This window comes from Cavia porcellus, unplaced genomic scaffold (assembly GCF_034190915.1).
Source record: "Cavia porcellus strain 051 isolate PalLab524CR breed Dunkin Hartley unplaced genomic scaffold, mCavPor4.1 scaffold_9, whole genome shotgun sequence".
In the NCBI taxonomy this organism is placed as follows: domain Eukaryota; kingdom Metazoa; phylum Chordata; class Mammalia; order Rodentia; family Caviidae; genus Cavia; species Cavia porcellus.
The window spans coordinates 67,172,055-67,194,036 of NW_026947492.1; the positions used below are offsets into that span (position 1 = coordinate 67,172,055).

Consider the following 21,982-nt stretch of genomic DNA (forward strand, 5'->3'; position numbering starts at 1 on the left):
TCTTGTTAATATGTCTGCAAATGTTAGAACTGTAAAGCATTTTTATGTTATTCTTTTCTTTCTATTTAATTCATTGAGCCACTGTAAGTGAATTCAGTTTTTTTTTCCATTAGCATCAAAAACGATTGCAATACAAGGCACATATGCTACATAATTTCAGGGCTGTAAGAGAAAAGTGAAATGAAGCATAGGTTATAGAAAAAAGGGAGATAGACCTTTTGTGAAAGAGAAGCTGACCAAGTGACCAAGAGAAAGGAACAGTGGAGAGGGAGAACTAAAAGAAAGATAAAAAAAATACAGTGTGTTATCTCTATCTACCAAATCCCTATGAGGAATGTATGCACTTTACATTGTAAACATGTACTGATGGACAGAAAACAATTAACTTAAAAAGATAAGACAGATTTTCACTTTCAAAAAACATTTATAAGCTGAGGTTTTAGCACAGAAATGTAAGGTCTTGTCTGGCTAGCATGAGGTTATGAGTTCAAACTCCAGTACAAGACTCACATATGAACTATGTGTTTCCTGTTTATATATTTATTAGACATATATGTCAGTAAACTACAGTTTTACTATTAACATCTGTAGTTTAGATAATATAGTTGGGGATACATTTAATCAATTGTTTATAGCTAATACATTTACACTGATATCTGGATATGTAAAAAATATAGCCTTGGTGTTTTATAAGAATGCAATTATTCCTAAAGTATGAATTAAAAAGAATAAAACAAAAAAATGAGTTTGCTTATTATATCCATGGAGAAGCTTTCCTCAGGCAGGGAGAGAATCTGAATATCAAAGTTGGAAAGTTAGTGGTGATGCAAGATGAGGCTTCATCATATTTGTTTTTAGTCAAAATATGGATTTATATAAAAATAAAAGATTATTAAAAAGCAAAAAATACATATACAAAAACAATAATTGTACAATAAAAAGCATAAGATCCCATGTTAAATATTACAATATGTCAAGAAGCAAAAATAGGACCTGGGATTTAGTCAGGGGCTCAAGTGCTTTTGTGGTAAGTGCAAGGGCATGAGTTCAGTCCCCCCCCCAAAAAAAGAAAGAAGCAACAGATGTATGAAAATATAGCAAATATACATTTTAATATTCAAACAAATCTTTACAGATACTGAAAAAAGTTTAAACATAAAAGTGGAAGAAAATAAATGAAAACAGTTTCCCACATATTCATCCATAATGTACTCAAGCCTACAGAGATATTAGGAAACACACATGAAATCAAATTACCCTGTCTCAGTTGACACAAAATTCAAGGAAGCTCCTTTGCCTTTGTTTCTGTCTGTTAAGGAATCTTTTCTAACTATTCTTCCACTTACAGCAGAGATTTGATCATACGCTATTATCAGTAGTAGTGACAATATTATTATTTCTTCAAGACATGCTTATATTCCAACAGAACTAATTGTGGGGCGAAGGAATAGCTGGAGGACTGCTTGGCGGATCTGCTTAGTTTTCACACTAGAGATGATTGGGTTGAGCACTGGTGGCACCATTAAGTAGATATGAGCCATGAAAATGTGGACAAGGGGAGAGGAATGCTTGGCAAAACGATGCACGATTGATAACCCTATCATAGGCACATACAGAATGAGCACGGCACAGATGTGGGAGGGCCAAGTGTTGAGTGCCTTCAGTCTCCCCTCATGGGATGAAATTCTTAACACAGAATGAAGGATGAAAGCATAAGATACTAAAATGCCCAGAGGATCCCGGCCCCAAAGCAGAATAATCAAAAACAAACCATATATAACGTTAAATTTCGTGTCAGCACAGGCAAGGTGAATTATGTCCTGGTGCAAACAATAGGAATGAGAAAGGACATGGGAATGGCAGAAGGTAAAGAAAGCTAAACTTACCATAACTGGAATTAGTGAAATAGCGCTCTTGAGCAGGGCTGCAATCCCAACCTTGATGATTAGTTTTGGGGTGAGAATGGTAGCATAGCGCAGTGGGTGGCAGATAGCTACATATCGGTCCAGGGCCATGGCCAAGAGCACAGATGACTCAGTGAAGGAGAAAGTATGAATCAGAAATATTTGGACCACACAGATATTGAACTGAATCTCCCTAGAAAATGGACCAGAGCACCCTGAAAAGTGTTATCATCGGGGGCAGGGACATGCCCATGTCAGTGAGAGAAAGCATGGCCAGGAAATAGTACATGGGCTCATGCAACCTGAAGTCTGTCCAGATGACATGCCGGATGGTACAGTTGCCTGTTATTCCAACAAGGTAGAGGAGACAGAAGGGGATGGAAACCCAGTGGTGAAATTCTTCATAGCCAGGAATACCTGTGAGATAGAATGTGGAGGACAGGGTGCTGCCATGGAGATGAGTGTTCAACCACAGTCCAATTCCACTGTCACACACCAGAGAGGAGTTTTGATAAATCCAAAACCTGCAGCATGAAAAGAACAGGATAAAATGGTAACTGTTAAGAAGTAGGGAGAAGCTTTGCAAGTGGGAATGGTGACAATTTAGGGAGAAAAGAGGACAGGAAGCAAAAAAAAAAAAAAAGAGTTGATTTAAAAAAGGGAAAAGAGATTTGTACATAGGAAGGGACAGAAGAGTTGGTGGTAGCAAGGGGGAAAGGGAAGGAGAGTCAAAGAATTAAAATATCATCAGGGTCTGGGGTTTTAGCTCAGCTGCCTAAGTGCCTGCCTTGCAAGCAGGCATTCATGAGTTCAATCCCTGGTACTGATGAAAAAAAAAAAAAAAAGGATTTAAAATGTCCTATGTAGACATACAAACTTCCAATGGTAAATGTAATCTTCATATACTAAAAACACAACATGAAAAAAAGAAAAAAACTTTGGTGTTTATCTTTAGATTCTTAATCCATATTAACATTTCTGCTTTCTTCTGTATTTATTTCATTGCTGGTAATTGTTAGTTATCCATCTATACTAACCAGGACCTGTACTCCTGCCTCCCATATTTAAATTCATTCAACATCCCCTCTAAAGACAGATGACCATTCAGAGATTACCAGCAGAGGGACACACACACACACACACACACACACACACACACACACACACACATACTAGATTAAACTTTAATTTTTAATTTTACTAGAAATATTCCTGTCCACAGGTATGGCATTGATATTGGTCCTTTTTAATGGCTCCTCTAGTGATTTGAATTAGTTCACTTGTTGACCACAGCTTTATATTTTCTTTTAGGAATTAGAATACCATGAAAATCACATTTACAGAATTCAAGAAAAAAGTAGACCACATCTCCCATTTTCATACTCATTTACCTCCTATTGTATAATTTATGTCACAGGCATGGATTTTTCTGACAATCAACTCTATTATTACTTTGCTTTAATATTCTAATTTCAAAAGCTAATTAAAGTTTAAGATAGACTTTGCTGAGGTAATAAATTTAAAAAGAGAATCTTTAAACAAAATATACAATTTAAAGAACATTGAAGCAACTCTAGTGGTTTTATAAATTAAGAAATGTCCTCCTGTTACATTCCATACCCAAAGACCTGTTTAGAGAATAGCTCTGTCCATCAAAAGAAAAAAGGAAATCAAAATGATAGACACATGGAAATATAGAATAGGAACTTATAAATAAAGAAAAAGCATAATACAAAAATGAGAGTCAGAATTAGCCTATCAGCATCTGATACTGACATTGCATGATCTGTACAGAGATCAAACATGAAAAAGATTTACCCCACTCATTCTATGGGCAAGAGAAACATCTCTGAAGCAAGAAAGTTGGGCAGTTCTCTAACATTCAGCTTATGCAGCGTTTGCCAAGCATGCATGCTCACTTCAATGTTTACAGGATAATTTACAACCCATGGAAGTCACTCCAACAAGTAAATAAACTGGCGTGTTTCTGTGCTGTGAATACTTCTTAAGCCTTTTTAACGCTATTGTGCAATTTATCTACCTGTTGTATGACCTGATGCACACAGCCATGCAAGCTCCCTCAGTCAAAACTCAGTGCTCTGATGCTAAGATTACATACCTCATCCCTTTCTTTATTTTTCCTTCTTATAACTTTCAGTATTTTAATTTCTAGTTCTTTTCCATATTTTTAATGCTTATGTTCAATTTTCTCAAATGTCACCATAACTTGGAAATTTATCTCTTCCTTTGTCTCTGCTTAGATCTTTCCCTTTCTCTAATCCCAGGATCTTTGTCTCTCACTGGCAAGTAGGGGGGGGGGGATATCTAACTCCAAGGATGTTACCTTACTGGAAGTCCCACTTTGATTCAAATCTAGCTATTTTAGAGCTTAATAGAGGCTTTAAGAAGAGGATTGGCCATCAAATTTCTTGTTAGCGTTTTTTTATGCTGCAATTACATCCACTTAATTATACAGTATTATGGTTTAGTACCTTTTTTTTTTTAATCAGAAATTAAATTCAGGACTTTAAGCTTTCCAAGCAGGCACTGTGCCACTGAGAAGTGTACCTAAGTTGTTTTTTGACAAAAATAGCCATTTCCTTCTCAATTTCATTCAGTGAAATCACAGCAGAGACATTAATTGGTTAGGAATCTTTTCCTTTCCTCTGGGATTATTCTGATAATTGTGATAGTCCCACCTGTGTGATTCCTATTCTACTCAGTAGAATCCTGAAAGAAGTAAGTCCAGGATAGAGAGTGCACTTTTACCTAAACAGTCAGATCTAGGGAGAGAGGGAAAGGCATTAGATACTCTTCTCTATGCATTACTGATTTGGAGTCCTGAAAAGAGTTTCCAATGACACTTTAATGTATGACAGTTAAGCTTTCACATGAACACTGCACATATATATTGTCTTGACTCTTCCTAAATCTTACTGATTCCAATGACATTTTTAACTATTTCTTCAAACGCACATTTGAGGATGGCATGATGTTTTGTAGTGCTTTTGGTCTTCATGTCATTTACTTCTGCATTGATCTTTATTATATATTTCCTCCTGGTAAATTGGAATCTCAGTTGTTATTTTTTTATTCTTTGTGATGCACTGAGGGTTGTTTATTAGGTCTGTTTTTGTTTGGTGTAGCTTTATGTCAGCAATGATTGGCATAAACTTTCCTCTCTGTACTGTTTTTGCAGTATGACTAAGTTTTGGCTCATTGTGCTTTCATTATCACTTGTTTAAAGCATTTTTTAGTTTTCTTCTTAATTTCTTCCTTAATTCATTGTTTTTCACAAGTAATTTACTTCATATTTATGTACTTGGATAGTTTTCAAATTTTGGTTATTGATTTTTTTGTTTCACTGAAATATGGTCAGAAAAGAAAAGTGGTATAATTTCAATGTTTTATACAGGTGAGGATTTGATTGTGCCCTTCCAGTGGTCCCTGCTGAGACTATTCATGCTGCTGTTTGGAAGAATATGCATTCTGCAGCTGCTGGACGCAATGCCTGATAGATCTGAAATAGGATATGTTAGTCAAATTGGAGTTTAATTCTGTTACTTTAGATTTTCTGTCAGATGATGTTTATCTCTGAGGGCTGTCAAAGTCTGCGACTCTTTCTTTTGGAGTTTATATCTCCCTTTAAGCCAATCAGTAGTGCCCTTTAAGTGTTTAGGGTATGTAGCTTTACAGTCATTTGTTTATGTAATTGAATCACCTATCATACATATAGGCCTCCTTTGTCTCTTTCTTTATGTTTTTGCTTTAAATTCAAGTATTTTTCTGATCAAAATAGGACTGATACCCCTTTCTTTGGATTCCATTTGCAGGTAATGTCTAATTCAATTCCTTCCCTTCAGTCTATGTCCATCGTGAAAAGTAAAGTAAGTTTCTTGTAAGAAATGCTATGTTAGGTCTTGGGATTTTTATCAGTTCACTTACTGTTTCTTATTTGAAACATTTAATCCACTTATATTTAGCACATCTCTTTTTTGGTAAGGTCTTACTACAATCATTTGGATACTTACTTTTTAATATTATCATGATGGCTTTATTTCTCCTCTCAAACGTTCTAATAAAATGTATAACTTTAAGTTCCATGTATTATCTTTTTCCTTAAGATTTTTATTTTTGTGTGTTGTGGACTTTTGACTCTGGTTACCATGAAGCTTTCAAGTAATTTTTGATTACAGCAATCTATTTTAAAAGAGAGCAATTTAGCATTGATCATAAAGACGTGAAAAGAAACAAGTAATTGAAGAAAAAGAAAATATTAATAAATGATTTCCACTCGCCTTCCATTTCTCCACATAGTTGAAAACATGATGTCCTAATGTACAATGTTTTTAATAATATATTTAGCCTGTATTATTTTTCTCATGTTGTATGTCATACTGAAAAATGGCTAGTTCATACCCCACGTTAACTTAAAAGCATTCCAAGCCTATGTGTTTATACTTTTCAGTGAATTGTATTCTATGTGGTAGTTTCATTTTACTAATGAAGATCGCTTTCTTTTGAATACCTATTAGCATTTTTGTAGGGTAGGTTTCATAGAGTTTTATTTGCTCAGGTTTACTGGACACAGGATTCAATATCGGTAGGGTTTTATTCGGAAATTGTGTTTCTTTGTATTTTGTCCTCTGTAACATGAGAACATCATACAAAAATCTTTTATGGCCTGTAAAGTTTCTAGTGAGAATCGTGTTTTCAGAAAACTTATGATACAGTTAAGTGTCACTGGTTTATCATTTTTCTTTTGTAACCTTGAGAATTATCTCTTGATCCCCAAACATGGTGAATGTGTTTACATGTCTTGAAGTAGACTTCATCCAGTTGAATTTATCTGGCCTTTGATCGACTGTGCCTGGTTATTTGTGTGTTTCTCTAAGCTTGGGAAATTTTCTTTTATCACGTTTTTAAAATAAGCTTTCTACTCCTTTGAACTTTTAAGTCCCTCTTGAATTTAATAATGTAAATAATTTCTCATGTAATGATTTCTTCAAATTCCTTTAAGATTTCTCCTTTCTTAATCATCCCTTAATCATTCTCCATTCTTAATCATTCTGATAGTTCTTTCACCTGTTTTCTCTAATCTGTTAATATCTCCCTTTATTGACAAATTTAATTTTACTAAGTGCAATTTTCACTGGAGAATTGGCATTTGATTTCCCAAATTGCTTCTAAATGTCTATTAATTTTCAATTCCCTGAACTTTCTTAATGCTTATTGATGGTCTTTAAATTGTTATTTGACTTCTCAGAGAGTTTAAATTCTCTATCAGAGAGTCACCCTAAAATCAGATTTTGTCACTTCATTACGGTCTTTAAGTGAGGTCGTAGTTCCTTGCATGTTCATGATGCTTGTTAGCTTCCAATAGCATTCATTAATTGAAAGAATATAGTTATATTCCCATGGCCACACCTTGTGAATATTTGCACTATGGTACCACAAGAGGACATCAAATGTCCAGGTTCACATTGAATTCTATGTTGCCATGTTTCTCAACACTACAGGGTTACCTAACTCCAGAGTTACTGAAGTCTTCGGTGAGTTGTAGCAAATGATATGGACCTGTTTACAGAAGTGTACTGTGCTTCACACTGATGTATGCCAAAGCTTCTTGCTCAAGTGTATTGCCCAGTAAGTGTGTTGTCTTTTTGTAAGTACAACAAGATTTTGCTCTTAGGCCTTGTTGCAGAAGACTTTCATGGAATGGATTGTCAATTACTTCCTTTTTCTTACCGTAAGGAGAAATTTCACTTTCTGAGCACTTAGTAGGTATAAGAATGAAACAGATTGGTCAGTTCCATGTATTGTACAGTGAGTGTTTGTCCAGTGTCATGGAGGGTTCTCACATCTTAGTATACAATCCACTAAAAACAGTACAAATTTTTTCAAGAGTATAGTAACCTTTGTTTAAAGGTCTGATAATTTGCTTATAGTACAATAAAAACATTTTTCTTTAAAAATTAATGAACTATATATTTCAAGCAGTTAACAGTATACTCAATATGTATTACTTTGTAATTACTTTGTAAAGGATTGATCCTTATGCATAAAATAAATTTTGTATGTTATTACATCTCAGAAAAATGCAATATTATAATCCAAAAGAGTTATTGCTATTATGTACAAAATGACTACAATCACAAGACATTGTAACATTCAGTATATAAATTAAGAAACAACACAATATTCCTATATTATGCTGTTGATTTTAGTTGAAAAATGCTGTTCCTAAACGTTTTAAATCAGCAGTTAATATCTTAGAATATGTTTGTCTTAGTTACTTCCTCATTGCTTGAAAAGAATACAAGGCATACACAAATTGAAGCAGGAGCAATTTGTTTCATATCACAGTTTACAGATGTCTCCTTACATATTATCTTGGCTCCACACAGTGTGAGATGCCATGGGTTGAGTGGCAGAAGACATGCAGTCTTTGACAAGGCAGGTTGAAGCACCAATCGCTGATCTTGCATGCTTTCTTTTTCTATTTTATTCTATCCAAGCTACAATTCTGTTAGATGGTCCCACCCATATCCAGGACATACTTTTCCATTTTCCCCCACACAAACAGTGGTCAAGCAATTAGTGGACTTGCTTAGTTATCATATCCTCTTAATCCACATACACATAACTTAGATTCTACTACCTCCTAACAGCCATGAGGCTGTGACTACATGAGTCTTCGGGAGGAAATCTATTAAAAAAAGCCATAGCAATCTTATTAACTGGAAATTCTGATTGTTAAGTGCCTGATGATACACACATTACCATAATAATATTCATAATTGACTTTTCTCAATGCACATCAAATAGAATACCCATATTGGATTTTTGGAACATATTGGATTTTTGTTTTTCCTTATTATTCAGAAATAATAATGAATACAATGCTACTACAAAAAATAACTTAGATAAAATTAAGCAAAAGATTTACAAAATACATATTGTTTGATTCCAATACATGAAGTTAAATAATAAGCAAAAATGTGTTACAAAATGTAAGAATGCATAGTTAAGTTATAAAATATATTTTTTAAAAAGTAAAGAATAAAATAATTATATCACATGTTATCAAGAAATTTAGCTTAGGGGAATGTGTTATATTCATGAGTGAATGTTTCCAAGTCTTTAGATGGTGATTTAAGATTTATTTCTTTATCTGGAAGCCACTTTTATCATTGTTTGCTTTACAATAATTCAGGATTTTTTTTGGTTTTTTCACTTATTAATTATACATCAAACAACACAAAAATTTACTTGCAAATATTGATTTTTTTATCATCACCTTGCTCAAAGATATAAAGGTAACTCCTTAATCAGAGGCAAATTGAAGATATAACCTCTCATCGAGTCTGTTCTGGACTTTCTATTCATACTAATTAACCTGTATCCTATCTATCCTTCATACCACAAAAGAGTGGTCAGCTAAGTGTGCCATGCTTTTTTTTTTAATAGAGTTTTGAATGGCCTTATTGTAATGCTACAGTTTCATAATGCTATATTTAATTTTTTTAATCTCTTACTGCCAATTTAAAGTTTGCAATGTTTGCTTCCTTCTTTAAGATGAATGAAACCAATACTTTTAAGTAAAGACACATATATCTTCTTTTCTTGATACAAGTAATTCCCATTCCTTTTCTTATTTTATACACAAAATTTGAAATAAACTAGTATACATCTGAATGAATTTTTTGTTTTTAATTTGATTAACTTTAGCAACATGATTCTTCATTAATTTGTCACTACATACAATTTATGCCACAAAGATATAAAATATTTACTTTGCTAAAGTAGCATTAAAATATGTTATGTTTTCTTAACCTTTATTTTCATACTCATAATATTTCTCTTGGGTGTCTATCAATTAACATGTATTTACCCCTCCAGTTTGCATCATTTGTGTTTATTTGATGTTTATTCATTATTAGGATGCAGGTTATATATTGTTTTAAATGTATCATATCTGAAAATAAATTGACATTTCTCTCTTCACTATATTCCTATTTGCATGAATCTGCATTTTCTAAACATAATGTTAGTTTCTGTAACTTGGTCATTGGATGTGATATCCAATGGTTCATTTCAATAGTATTTTACAGAATTCAGAGAAGACACACTACGATAATCTTTGAAAAACTACTCCCCAAAAACTCTGTTTTACTAATTTACTAATTTCCAAGACTGTCACTCTATTTATTTGGTATTTTATTCCTATCTGTATGGTCTTAAAGAATCTGATTTTATAATGAGCTAATAACGATTACCAGCATTATTTTGTTTGTTGCAAAAATTTTTTCTGTAAATTTTGTTTGGAAGAACATCTCCTAAGACTGTTTTGGATCCTTCTGGCATGATTGAATCATATGCTGAGTACCTCCTTTCTTTCTGGAAGCATATATTTCCAAATTATTTTATACTTTCCAAAGAAAAGTCACAGAGCGACTATTTTCCAAGGAAACATGGTCTTTCTGACTGAGAAAAAATTGATCTAAAAACCAAGACCTTGAGAAGTGTCATTCATTGCTAATGTTTATTTTTTACTTTTGATTTCTAGAGACAGATATGGGATACTTAGTATTTAGTTGTATGTGTGTGTGCATGTATATCAATAATAATGAATTTATATCATTCCAAAGGAAACCCAGGACATAAAAATTCATAGTAGAATCCAACATTTTCATACAGTTAGTTTTTCCAACAATGTAGAAATGACTTACAATTTCCTAAATCATTTCTTCCCATTATCTGAAGACTAGGATGCAAAGGAAGTAATTTCTATATGGTCAGCCTGAAAAAGTGTCAAAGGCAAACATCGTCAATGCTCAGGATTTGTTTAAACAATTTTTAAGGACAGAAACAAATGTAATTCTGAAATGTATATTTTGAAAAAAAATATATTTCTCTCTTTTTTTTTTTTTTATTTAAGAGGAAAAAGAGAAAAACACAAAACAAACCAAAGCGGCGTAAGGCTACACGCAATACAGAACTACAAAACAAACAAAACAAAACAAAACAACATAACAGTAAGAAATTACCTGCTAGTAGATTACACACTATCTTCTTGAAAATAGTTCCTCGAATCACAGTATCAAAGAACACAAGGTGGACATTCAAACAGGGAGACTGCAAACAGCTGTGTTCAATGTTCCAAAAACATTGATAAAGTCAGCTATTTAACACCCCCAAACACACTTGCTGTTATATCCGTTAGAGCTCTTTTTCTTTTTTTTTTCCCTCTCTTTTTTACAACAAAATTTACACATCTTGGATTTTATTACTCTTTAGTGCTTATTACTTTCTTTGGGGGGGGGGGAAGAATACAGTCAAATATGGCAAAACAAAGCTGTCAGTCAATACCAAGGATAGACATAGCACATGGTGTAGAACAGAGTACAAGTTTATCAACAATGGTTATCAACGTTGTCCCTTGTTTCCTTAAAAAGAATTGTCTATCTTATTAGATATTATAAAGTTGGACAAAACAGTAGAGAACAAGACCAATAAAACTTAGGCATTGTAAACATTATAGGACTTCCAAAGAAGACAATAGTCAAACCAGAATGGGTATCTTAGTGAATCTTATTGTCTTCAAAGTAGTTGCCTATGTCTTCAAACTTGATACTATCATATAGAATGGAACAGAGTCTAATCAGTCAAAACAAGATCGTGGGAGTACTACAGGACTTCAAAACAAGTTAATAGGAAATCGAAAAGAGTTACTATTTATATATCCTAAATTTTTGAATTTTTTCTTTAATTAAGACAAACATAAGAAATGACTAAATAATTTTTTTGAAACAATAAGGGGGAGATTGAGATAAAATAGGACATAACAATATAACAATAGAGGTCACAGCATGACTGTTTCAACAACCTAGTACTTCACCACCTTATAACCTGACTTAATAGTAGTTACCATAGTGTCTTTTTCCTTGAAATATTTGGATAAAACTTCATATACTATAGCTTCAAATATTTTCATATCAAGAAGCCCAGAATAAAGCCTTTCTAATTAATGAGTGAAAACTTTATAAGGCTTTAAGGCCACCTAATGGGGAATCATGATTACCACATATTTTTATATATTTGAATCATTATTTACATTAGGGAAACTATTCGGTATTCACACATGCGAGATTGATTTATTTCACTTATGATTATGGTCTCAAGCTGCGCCCATTTATTGATAAATATCTCAATGTGATCCTTCTTTATAGCTGAATAATACTCCATTGTATAGAAATACCACAACTTTTTTATCCATTCCTCAGTTGATGGGCACTTGGGTTGTTTCCAAGATCTGGCGATTACAAATTGTGCTGCTATAAACATAGGTGCACATATATCACTGTGGTATGATGCTTTCAGTTTTTCTGGGAATATGCCTAGAAGTGGAATAGCTGGAATAAATGGGATTTCCAGTCCCAACTTTTTGAGAAATCTCCAGACAGATCTCCACAAAGGCTGTACCAGTCTACACTCCCACCAGCAGTGCAGGAGAGTTCCTTTTTCCCCACAGCCTCTCCAGCATTTGTTGTTGTTGGTTTTCTTGATCCTGGCCATTCTTTCAGGAGTGAGATGGTATCTCAGTGTGGTTTTAATTTGCATTTCTCTAATGACCAATGATGATGAGCATTTTTTCATGCATTTATTTGCCATATGCATTTCTTCATCTGAGAATTGCGTATTCATCTCAGATGCCCATTTTTGGATTGGATCTTTGAATTTTGGAGGTCTGAGTTTCTTTAATTCTTTATATGTTTTAGACAAGAGGCCCTTGTCTGAGAGAGAGTTCACTAAAATCTTTTCCCAGTTTGTGGGTTTTCTTTTCACTATGCTGGAGATTTCTTTTGACATGCAGAAACTTTTTAATAAGAAGTGGTCCCAGTTATTGATTCTGGGAACTATTTCCCGTGCGGTTTGAGTCCTGTTCATGAATTCTTTACCTACTCCTATGTCTCCAAGGTTTCTACCTATTTTGTCTTCCAATAGATTTAGTGTTTCTGTTTTAATATTCAGATCTTTGACCCATTTAGATTTTAATTTAGTACATGGTGATAGACATGGGTCTAGCTTTAGTTTTCGGCAAATGGAGAGCCAGTTTTTCCAGCACCATTTATTAAAGAGACTGTCGTTCTTCCAGTGAACCTGCTTGGCTCCTTTATCAAAAATAAGGTGGTTGAGTGTGTTCGTAGTTGTGGTTGTATCTTCTAATCTATTCCACTGATCTTCAGCTCTGTTTTGATTCCAATACCATGTTGATTTTACTACTGTTGCTTTGTAGTATAACTTCAAGTCAGGGATTGTGATGCCCCCTGCTTTGTCTTTGCTGCTTAGAATTGCCTTTGCGATTCTAGGTCTCTTCTGGTTCCAGATGAAATTTAGGAGTGATTTTTCTAGATCTATAAGGTATGTTGATGGTATTTCTATTGGGATTGCATTGAATCTGTATAACAGTTTTGGGAGAATGGCCATTTTCACAATGTTTGTTCTTCCTATCCATGAGCAAGGGATGTCTTTCCATTTTCTGAGATCATCTTCAATTTCCTTTTTCAGTGTATTATAATTTTCACTGTATAAGTCTTTCACTTCTTTCATAAGAGTAATTCCTAAATATTTCATTTTTTTGCTTGCTAATGTGAATAGTCCAGTTTCCCTTATTTCCCTCTCTGTAATTTTGTTGTTCATGTATAGGAATGCTACTGATTTCTGAGTATTGATTTTGTATCCAGCCACATTACTGAATTTATTTATTGTATCTAAGAGTATTTCAATGGAGTTTAGGGGGTCTTCTATGTAGAGTATCATGTCATCTGCAAACAATGATAATTTAACTTCTTCTTTTCCTATCGTTACCCCTTTTATTTCTCTTTCTTGCCTAATTGCTCTGGCTAGTACTTCCAGTACTATATTAAATAGGAGTGGTGATAAAGGACATCCTTGTCTTGTACCCGATTTTAAAGTAAAGGCTTTCAATTTTTGGCCATTTAGTATGATGCTGGCTGTTGGTTTGTCATAAATGGCCTTTATTATATTGAGGTAAAGACCATTTATTCCAATTTTCTGTAAAGTTCTTATCATGAATAAGTGTTGGACCTTATCGAAGGCTTTTTCTGCATCTATAGAGATGATCATGTGATTCTTATTTTTGGCTTTATTGATATGGTGGATTACATTTATTGATTTGCGTATGTTGAACCATCCTTGCATTCCTGGGATGAATCCCACTTGGTCATGGTGTATAATCTTCTTGATGATTTGCTGGATCCTATTTGCCAATATTTTATTGAGGATTTTTGCATCTGTGTTCATTAGGGAGATCGGTCTATAGTTCTCTTTTATAGTTGGGTCTTTCTCAGGTTTTGGTACTAGAGTAATATTTGCTTCCAGGAATGACTTAGGAAGGATTGCTTCCCTTTCAATTTCATTGCATAGTTTGAGGAGTGTTGGCATTAGGTCTTCTTTATATTTCTTGTAGAATTCTGCAGTGAATCCATCTGGGCCTGGGCTCTTCTTGGTGGGCAAGGACCCAATTACATTCTCAATTTCATTAGCAGAGATTGGGTTATTCAACAGTTTTATATCCTCTTGATCTAGCTTTGGTTCTTCATATGCTTCTAAGAATCTGTCTATTTCTTCTTTGTTATCAAACTTTTGAGAGTAGAGGTTTTCGAAATAGGTGTTGATGATCCTCTGTATTTCTATTGGGTCTGTAGTGATTTCTCCTTTTTCATTTCTTATTGCATGAATTTGAGCTTTTTCTTTCGTTTTTTTAATAAGGTTGGCTAGGGGCTTATCGATTTTATTTATTCTTTCAAAGAACCAACTCTTTGATTCGTTGATTCTTTGGATTGTTTTCTTAGTCTCTATTGCATTGATTTATGCTCTGATTTTTATAATTTCCTCTCTTCTTTTGGCTTTGGGCTTGACTTGCTCTTCTTTTTCTAGCTGTTTGAGGTGTAGCATCAAGTTATTTATTTGTATTCGTTCTGTTTTCCTGATGTGGGAACTCAGTGCAATAAATTTTCCTCTCAGAATGGCTTTCATTGCATCCCACAGATTCCGGTAAGTTGTATCTGCATTTTCATTTTCTTTTAGGTATTGTTTAATTTCTTCTTTAATTTCTTCTGTGACCCACTGATTACTCAAGAGTGTGTTATTTAGTTTCCATGTGTTTGCGGAATTTTTGCAGTATCCTTTGTCATTAATTTCTAATTTCAGAGCGCTATGATCCGATAATATGCAAGGAATGATTTCAACTCTTTTGCATTTGCTTAAATATGTTCTGTGAGCTAATATATGGTCTAATTTAGAAAATGATCCATGTACTGCTGAGAAGAATGTGTATTCTGATGTTGTTGGGTGGAACATTCTGTATATGTCTATCAAACCCATTTGTTCACAGGTGTGATTCAGTTCTGTTATTTCTTTGCTCATTTTCTGTCTGGTTGATCTGTCCCTTGGTGTCAGTGGTGTATTAAGGTCTCCTGTTACAATTGTGTTACTGATAATTTGAGTTTTCATTTCTGTTAATAATTGTTTTATATAACTGGGTGCTCTGGAGTTTGGTGCGTATATATTTAAGATAGTTATCTCTTCCTCTTGGAGTTTTCCCCTTACGAGTATGTAGTGACCTTCTTTGTCCTTTATTGTCGTTGTTGGTTTAAAGTTCACGTTGTCTGCAAACAGAATGGCAACTCCTGCCTTTTTTTGGATTCCTGCTGCATGAAGAATTGTTTTCCATCCTTTGACTTTCAGTCTGTGAGTATCTTTCTGGGTTAGATGGGTTTCCTGTAAACAGCATATGGTTGGATTTTGTTTCTTGATCCATTCTGCTAGTCTGTTTCTTTTGATTGGTGCATTGAGACCATTTACATTAATGGTTATTACTGTTAAATGCTGGTTAATTGTAGGAATGTTATCTCTCTGCTGTTGCATCTTTATCTTTCGGTTCTGTTTAATTATTTGCTTTGCTTAGTGGTTTTTTCCTTTGTGTATCTAAACTGTCTTTCAATATTTTTTGCAGGGTTGGTTTGGTGTTCATGAAGTTCTTCAGCTGTTCTTTGTCATGGAAGTATCGTATTGCACCATCTATTTTGAATGATAGTTTTGCAGGATATATCAGTCTTGGTTGGAAATCATTTTGCTTTAGGATCTGGAATACTTCACTCCATGCTCTTCTTGACTTTATCATTTGTGCTGAGAAGTCTGCTGTGATTCTGATAGGTTTTCCTTTACAAGTGATTTGTTTTTTCTCTCTGACAGCTTTTAATAATCTATTCTTGTGTTGGATTTCTGGGATGGTGATTATTATATGTCTGGGTGTAGTTTTATTTTGGTTATGACTGTTTGGAGTTCTATATGCTTCACTGATCCTGATGTCAGTTTCAGATCTCATGCTTGGGAAATTTTCAGCTATTACTTCTCTAAATATCCTCCTGACATCCTTCATGTTGTCTCCCTCTCTTTCATTAATCCCTATCATTCTTATGTTATTCTTCTTTGCATCGTCTTGCAGTTGTTGAATTGTTGTTTCCTGGTTCCTTGTTATTTTCAAAAGATCTTTCCTTTCCTGTTCACTAGCTGCAATCCTGTCTTCAAGGTCTGAAATTCTATCTTCACTTTCATTAAGGCGGTTTTTACAACTTTCAGTGGAGTTTTTTATTTCCTGTATATCTCTGTGCACCTGCATTATGTATTCTGTTTGTTTCTTATATTGCTCGTCTAGGGATTCTATCTTTTTGTTTAGTTCCTCCAATTTTTTATCTGTGTTTTCTTTAGATATATTTAGAATCTCTTTCATTTCTTTTATCATTTCTTCTTTTATCTGGGAGATTATTTTGAGTTTGAATTTCTTTAAAGCTTCCTGGAGTTGCTTGTCAATTTCAGTGGCTATTGTGTCCGATATATGAGGTGGATGGGATATATTTTCTTCTATATACATCGCTCCTAGGGTTTCTTGAGATGGGCTGGATGTTTGAGGTTGTAATTTGGTCTTTTGTTTTGTCATTTTCCTATATTTCTGTGTTTCAAGTGTTATTTGAAAGCTTCCTCAGGATCTGTTGAAAATCCCCTTCTATGTTTGGAGATACTGAGACTCTGGCACCGCGCTACCCCAAGCCATTAGGCCTACAGAACCAGTGGCCCTCCTCTGCCTGCTCAGAACTCCGCAGTTCCAGACAAGCTGGGCCTCAGGGACACTGTGCGCCCACCTGCCCCTTGGAAGCTCCACAGTTCTTCAATCGCAGCCGGGTTAGGGTACTCACCACAGGCCGCAGTGCTTCAGGAACCTGTGGACCCTCCCTGGTTGCAGAGATATCCACAGTCCTCCAGACACATGGAGAGGCCGATGCAGGCACCCCAAATCTGCCCAGCTCCTCCTCTGCAGACCATTGGCCAGGCGCGGCAGCTAAACAGGCTGGGCTAGGCTGGTAGTGTGGGCCAGCCCACCTATCGGGAGCTCAGCAGGTCTCCAAATGAAGCCGGAATGGGGAGGCTGACGTGGAAGCCTCAAACCCACCTCTCCCCTTCACTGCACCTGGAAGCCTGAGGGAACTCCAGCAGTCTGGGTGCAGATATCCAGAGTCCTCCAGACACGCAGAGAGGCCGGTAAGGGCACCCCAGATCTGCCCAGCTCCTCCTCTGCAGGCCTATGGCCAGGCACGGCAGCTAAACAGGCTGGGCTAGGCTGGTAGTGTGGGCCAGCCCACCTATGGGGAGCTCAGCAGGTCTTCAAGTGAAGCCAGGAATGGGGAGGCTGATGTGGAATCCTCAAACCCACCTCTCTCCTTCACTGCACCTGGAAGCCTGAGGGAACTCCAGCAGTCTGGGTGCAGATATCCAGAGTCCTCCAGACACGCAGAGAGGCCAGTGAGGGCACCCCAGATCTGCCCAGCTCCTCCTCTGCAGACCTATGGCCAGGCGTGGCAGCTAAACAGGCTGGGCTAGGCTCGTAGTGTGGGCCAGCCCACCTATCGGGAGCTCAGCAGGTCTCCAAATGAAGCCGGAATGGGGAGGCTGACGTGGAAGCCTCAAACCCACCTCTCTCCTTCACTGCACCTGGAAGCCTGAGGGAACTCCAGCAGTCTGGGTGCAGATATCCAGAGTCCTCCAGACACGCAGAGAGGCCAGTGAGGGCACCCCAGATCTGCCCAGCTCCTCCTCTGCAGACCTATGGCCAGGCGTGGCAGCTAAACAGGCTGGGCTAGGCTGGTAGTGTGGGCCATCCCACCTATCGGGAGCTCAGCAGGTCTCCAAATGAAGCCGGGAATGGGGAGGCTGATGTGGAAGCCTCAAACCCACCTCTCTCCTTCACTGCACCTGGAAGCCTGAGGGAACTCCAGCAGTCTGGGTGCAGATATCCAGAGTCCTCCAGACACGCAGAGAGGCCAGTGAGGGCACCCCAGATCTGAAAAAAAAAATATATTTCTCACTGGTTTATTAGAAGATCAAAACTTTGTTTCACTTCAGAAATACTTACACCCTGTCTTTTTGCAGAGTAGAAACCTGTTTATCTTCTTCTTCTGATTCTTTTGAAATCTTCTTTCTATTCTACCATCTTCCCCTCCTCTTCCTCCTATCTTCCTGTTCTTCATTTCTTCTTATTATTCTTATCTTATCAATTCCTATCTATCTATTATTATCTTTCACTTTCTCTTCCTCTGTTTCATCTTCCTCTCTCCTTCTCCTCTTTCTTTTTCTTTTTTTTTTCTTCCTGTTTTTCTCCTTCTCCACTTTCACCTTACCCGCTTCCTCACACACTCCTTTTTACCTCTCCTTCCTTTTGCAATATTTGTAGTTAGTTTCCAGGGCTGCATAATAAGCTATATTACCAGTCCATTTTAAATTGATTTTATGTTGTGACAGGGTCGTGATAATTTGCTAATCCACCCAGGCTAAGCTTGACACTGAAGCCATACTTCCTCAGCCTTGCAGCTTTCTGGCTGCCACCATATCTGTCTATGATTGAAATTTTTCATTCAGATTAATTTTAACTGTTTTAAAACATCAATAATAAGAAAAATAAATATAGTCACTCCTTTTTTGTAATTAAATCCTCTTTTGAAATGCTATGCATTGTGTCACATAATTTTATCACAGCTAGGGTATGCAGAACAGAGACCATAAGGAAGTGACAGCAAGCTGCTGTTTCCTCACCCAGCCTATATGCCATTAGAATCTTTGAGTCTCAGATTCTGATGAGAGCTTCTGACATTCTCAATTATATGAAGTGTTAACCATGCTTAATCTAATGCAGTGGTACCTTAGCATTTATTCTTGGTAGTTTTCTTTATCCTGGCCATTCTTTCTGGAATGAGATGAAATCTCAGTGTGGTTTTAATTTGTATTTCTGAAATGACCAATGGTGTCCAACATTTTTTCATATATTTGTTTGCCATTTGTTATTTCTTCAAGTGAGAAGTGTATATTTGTCTCAGAAGCTCATTTTTGGATTGGGTCTTTGGATATAGGGAGATCTGAGTTTTTTTCAGTTCTTTAGACATTCTAGATCAAAGTTCTTTGTCAGAGGGACACTTGGATAATTTTTTTGACTCTGTTTTCTCTTTCCTCTATAAGTAATTTACTTTTTTATGTGAAAAAAAAAAACTTTTGGTAAAATGAGATCCCAATTGTTGATTTCTTGAATTTCTTCCTGTGCAGTTTGTGTTTTGTTCATGAACTCTGTCTACCCCTATATCTTCAAATTTCTATCTGCTTTGTCTTCCAGTATATTTAGTATTTCTGGTTTAACTGTTAGGTATTTGATCCATTTCAACCTTATTTTAGTTCATGGAGGTAGACATGTGTCTAGTTTTAGTATTTATCATGTGGAAAATCAGGGAAAATCTAAAAAGTGATAAGAACTATAGGAGTAATAAAACCCAAAATGTGTAAATGTTATTGTAAAAAAGAGAGGAAAAGAAAATGCTGTACAGGATACAACTGCAAGTGTGTGTAGGTGTGTAAGATAGAAGACCATATTACTCAGTTTTTGTTTGATCATTGAACACAACTGTTTGCAGTCTCACTGTTTGGATGTCCACTTTGTATGTTTTAATCCTGTAACTTGAACAACTATTTCTAAGATGACAATATGTAATCTATTAACTACCGATTTCTTCCTTTTTTTTTTTATATTCTGTACTTGTACCCTTATACTGTTTTGTATTTTTTTTCCTTTGAATGAAATTTAAAAAAAAAAAGAAAATCAGAGAAAATCTTTTAAATTATACTGATGGTCTCATGTAGATTAATTTCATGCTTATTATTTTTATAAAATGACCATCAATTTATTAGATATACAATCTTTATATTTGATGTCATAAATAGACCTTATGAAATAACAGTGAATCTGAGAATATGATTTACAAGCAATAGCTTAATCAGGGGCTCACAAAATTATGTATAATATGGTGATTTCATGTTATTCATCTATATCTTTTTTGATTGAAGTAAGGTATATCTGGGGCAGAAATACTGAGTGACTACAAAATCTACAATGCTGTTCATCAGAAAGTAAATTTGCATTAGTCCTAAAATATTTCTATTTTCTTCCTAAGGTAAGTCAAAATGTATGAACATAAGCTGTCTAGAAGTATTAAAAATATTATTGTTCAGAGTATTTTCTTTCAAATCATTGGTCACACTAGATGAGTAGAGTGGAAACTTTCAAGTACTATCATTTTAAGTGTGTTTAAAATATCTATGGATTTTATTTATTACTATTGTTCACTGAAACAGGCTTTTAAAGGGAGATTTTTATTCAGAATTACCATTTCACATTAGACATAATGTTAGCAACTTGCAGTCACTGAGGAGAAAATCAAGACCACTCAATTTTGAATCTGCTTAGTCTTCACACCATAAATGATGGGGTTAAGCATAGGGGGGACTACCACGTACAGGTTTGCCATTAAAATATGGATGTGATGGGGGATGGTTTCCCCTCCACAGTGGTGGGCAAAAATGGAAAGAAGGCTGGCGTATAGAAAATAAGAATGACAAAGATGTGGGAAGCACATGTGCTAAGAGCCTTAAGTCTGGCCTTCCAGGAAGGTATCTGAAACACTTTGTGAAGGATCATCATGTAAGATATAACAATCAGCACTACATCCAGCCCTGTGGCCAATAGTGTCATCGTCAGGCCATAAATGATGTTGACATTGATATTGTCACAAGCCAACATGGCAATGCCCATGTGTTCACAGTAGGAGTGGGGAAGGATTTTTTTCCCACAATATAAGAGTCGATTTATCAAGAAGATGAATGGACAGCAAATGAGAAAACTCCAGACCATAGCTGCTATGCCAGTCTTCCCAATGACCGTGGAGGTAAGGATTGTGGTGTATTTCAGTGGGTAACAAATGGCCACATAGCGGTCAAATACCATGGCCAAGAAAATAGCAGATTCAGCCACAAAGATGAAATGTATGAAGAACATCTGTGACACACAGCCACAAAACTATATATCTGAGGAATGGAACCAGAAGATGGCCAACATCTTGGGGACTGTGGCTGTGGAAAGCAGGACATCTGCGAGGGCCAGCATGGAGAGGAAGAGACACATAGGCTCATGGAAACTGCGTTCGGTCATAATCAGGAAAACCAGGAAGATGTTGCCTGTGACAGCCACAATGTACATGAAACAGATAAGGATGGAGATCCAGGTGTGCAAGGCTTCCAGTCCTGGGATTTCAATCAGAACATACCACACGTCCTGGGCACTGGTTTTGTTCTGGAAAGAAGAAGCCATCTGTGCCGTTGAGTAGAGGCCCTGTGTTTTTAATGTAAGATTGTAAGGTTGAGGATTCAGGAGTGACTCTTTGGGCTGAATTAGATCTGTTCATGTTTTTGCAATATTTTCATCTGTGTGAAACGACAGTGACATGAATTAACTAGCTTACAACTTTACTTCTTCTATAAAATAAGTAATGCTTGCATCTTGAAAACTACTTATGATTTAATAGTATCTTATTATAAATAATAATACTTCACATATGTGAACATATTCTATTTTTAAAGTAGCCTGTTGAAAAGGCTTCTACAATAACCCCTAACATGAA

General features: G+C 35.7%; 1 protein-coding gene and 1 pseudogene across 1 annotated transcript; both read right to left on the bottom strand.

Annotated features, from left to right (window-relative positions):
- Nucleotides 1-1,412: 1,412 nt before the first annotated feature.
- Nucleotides 1,413-4,028, bottom strand: LOC134477499 (olfactory receptor 51L1-like). The gene is given in 3 exon segments (XM_063255628.1): nt 1,413-2,102; nt 2,104-2,428; nt 4,024-4,028. Coding segments are annotated over 3 exon segments (1,020 nt in total).
- A 16,724-nt stretch (nt 4,029-20,752) lies between these two features.
- On the bottom strand, nt 20,753-21,672 carry LOC100733485 (olfactory receptor 52Z1P-like; annotated as a pseudogene).
- Between the last annotated feature and the right edge of the window lie 310 nt (nt 21,673-21,982).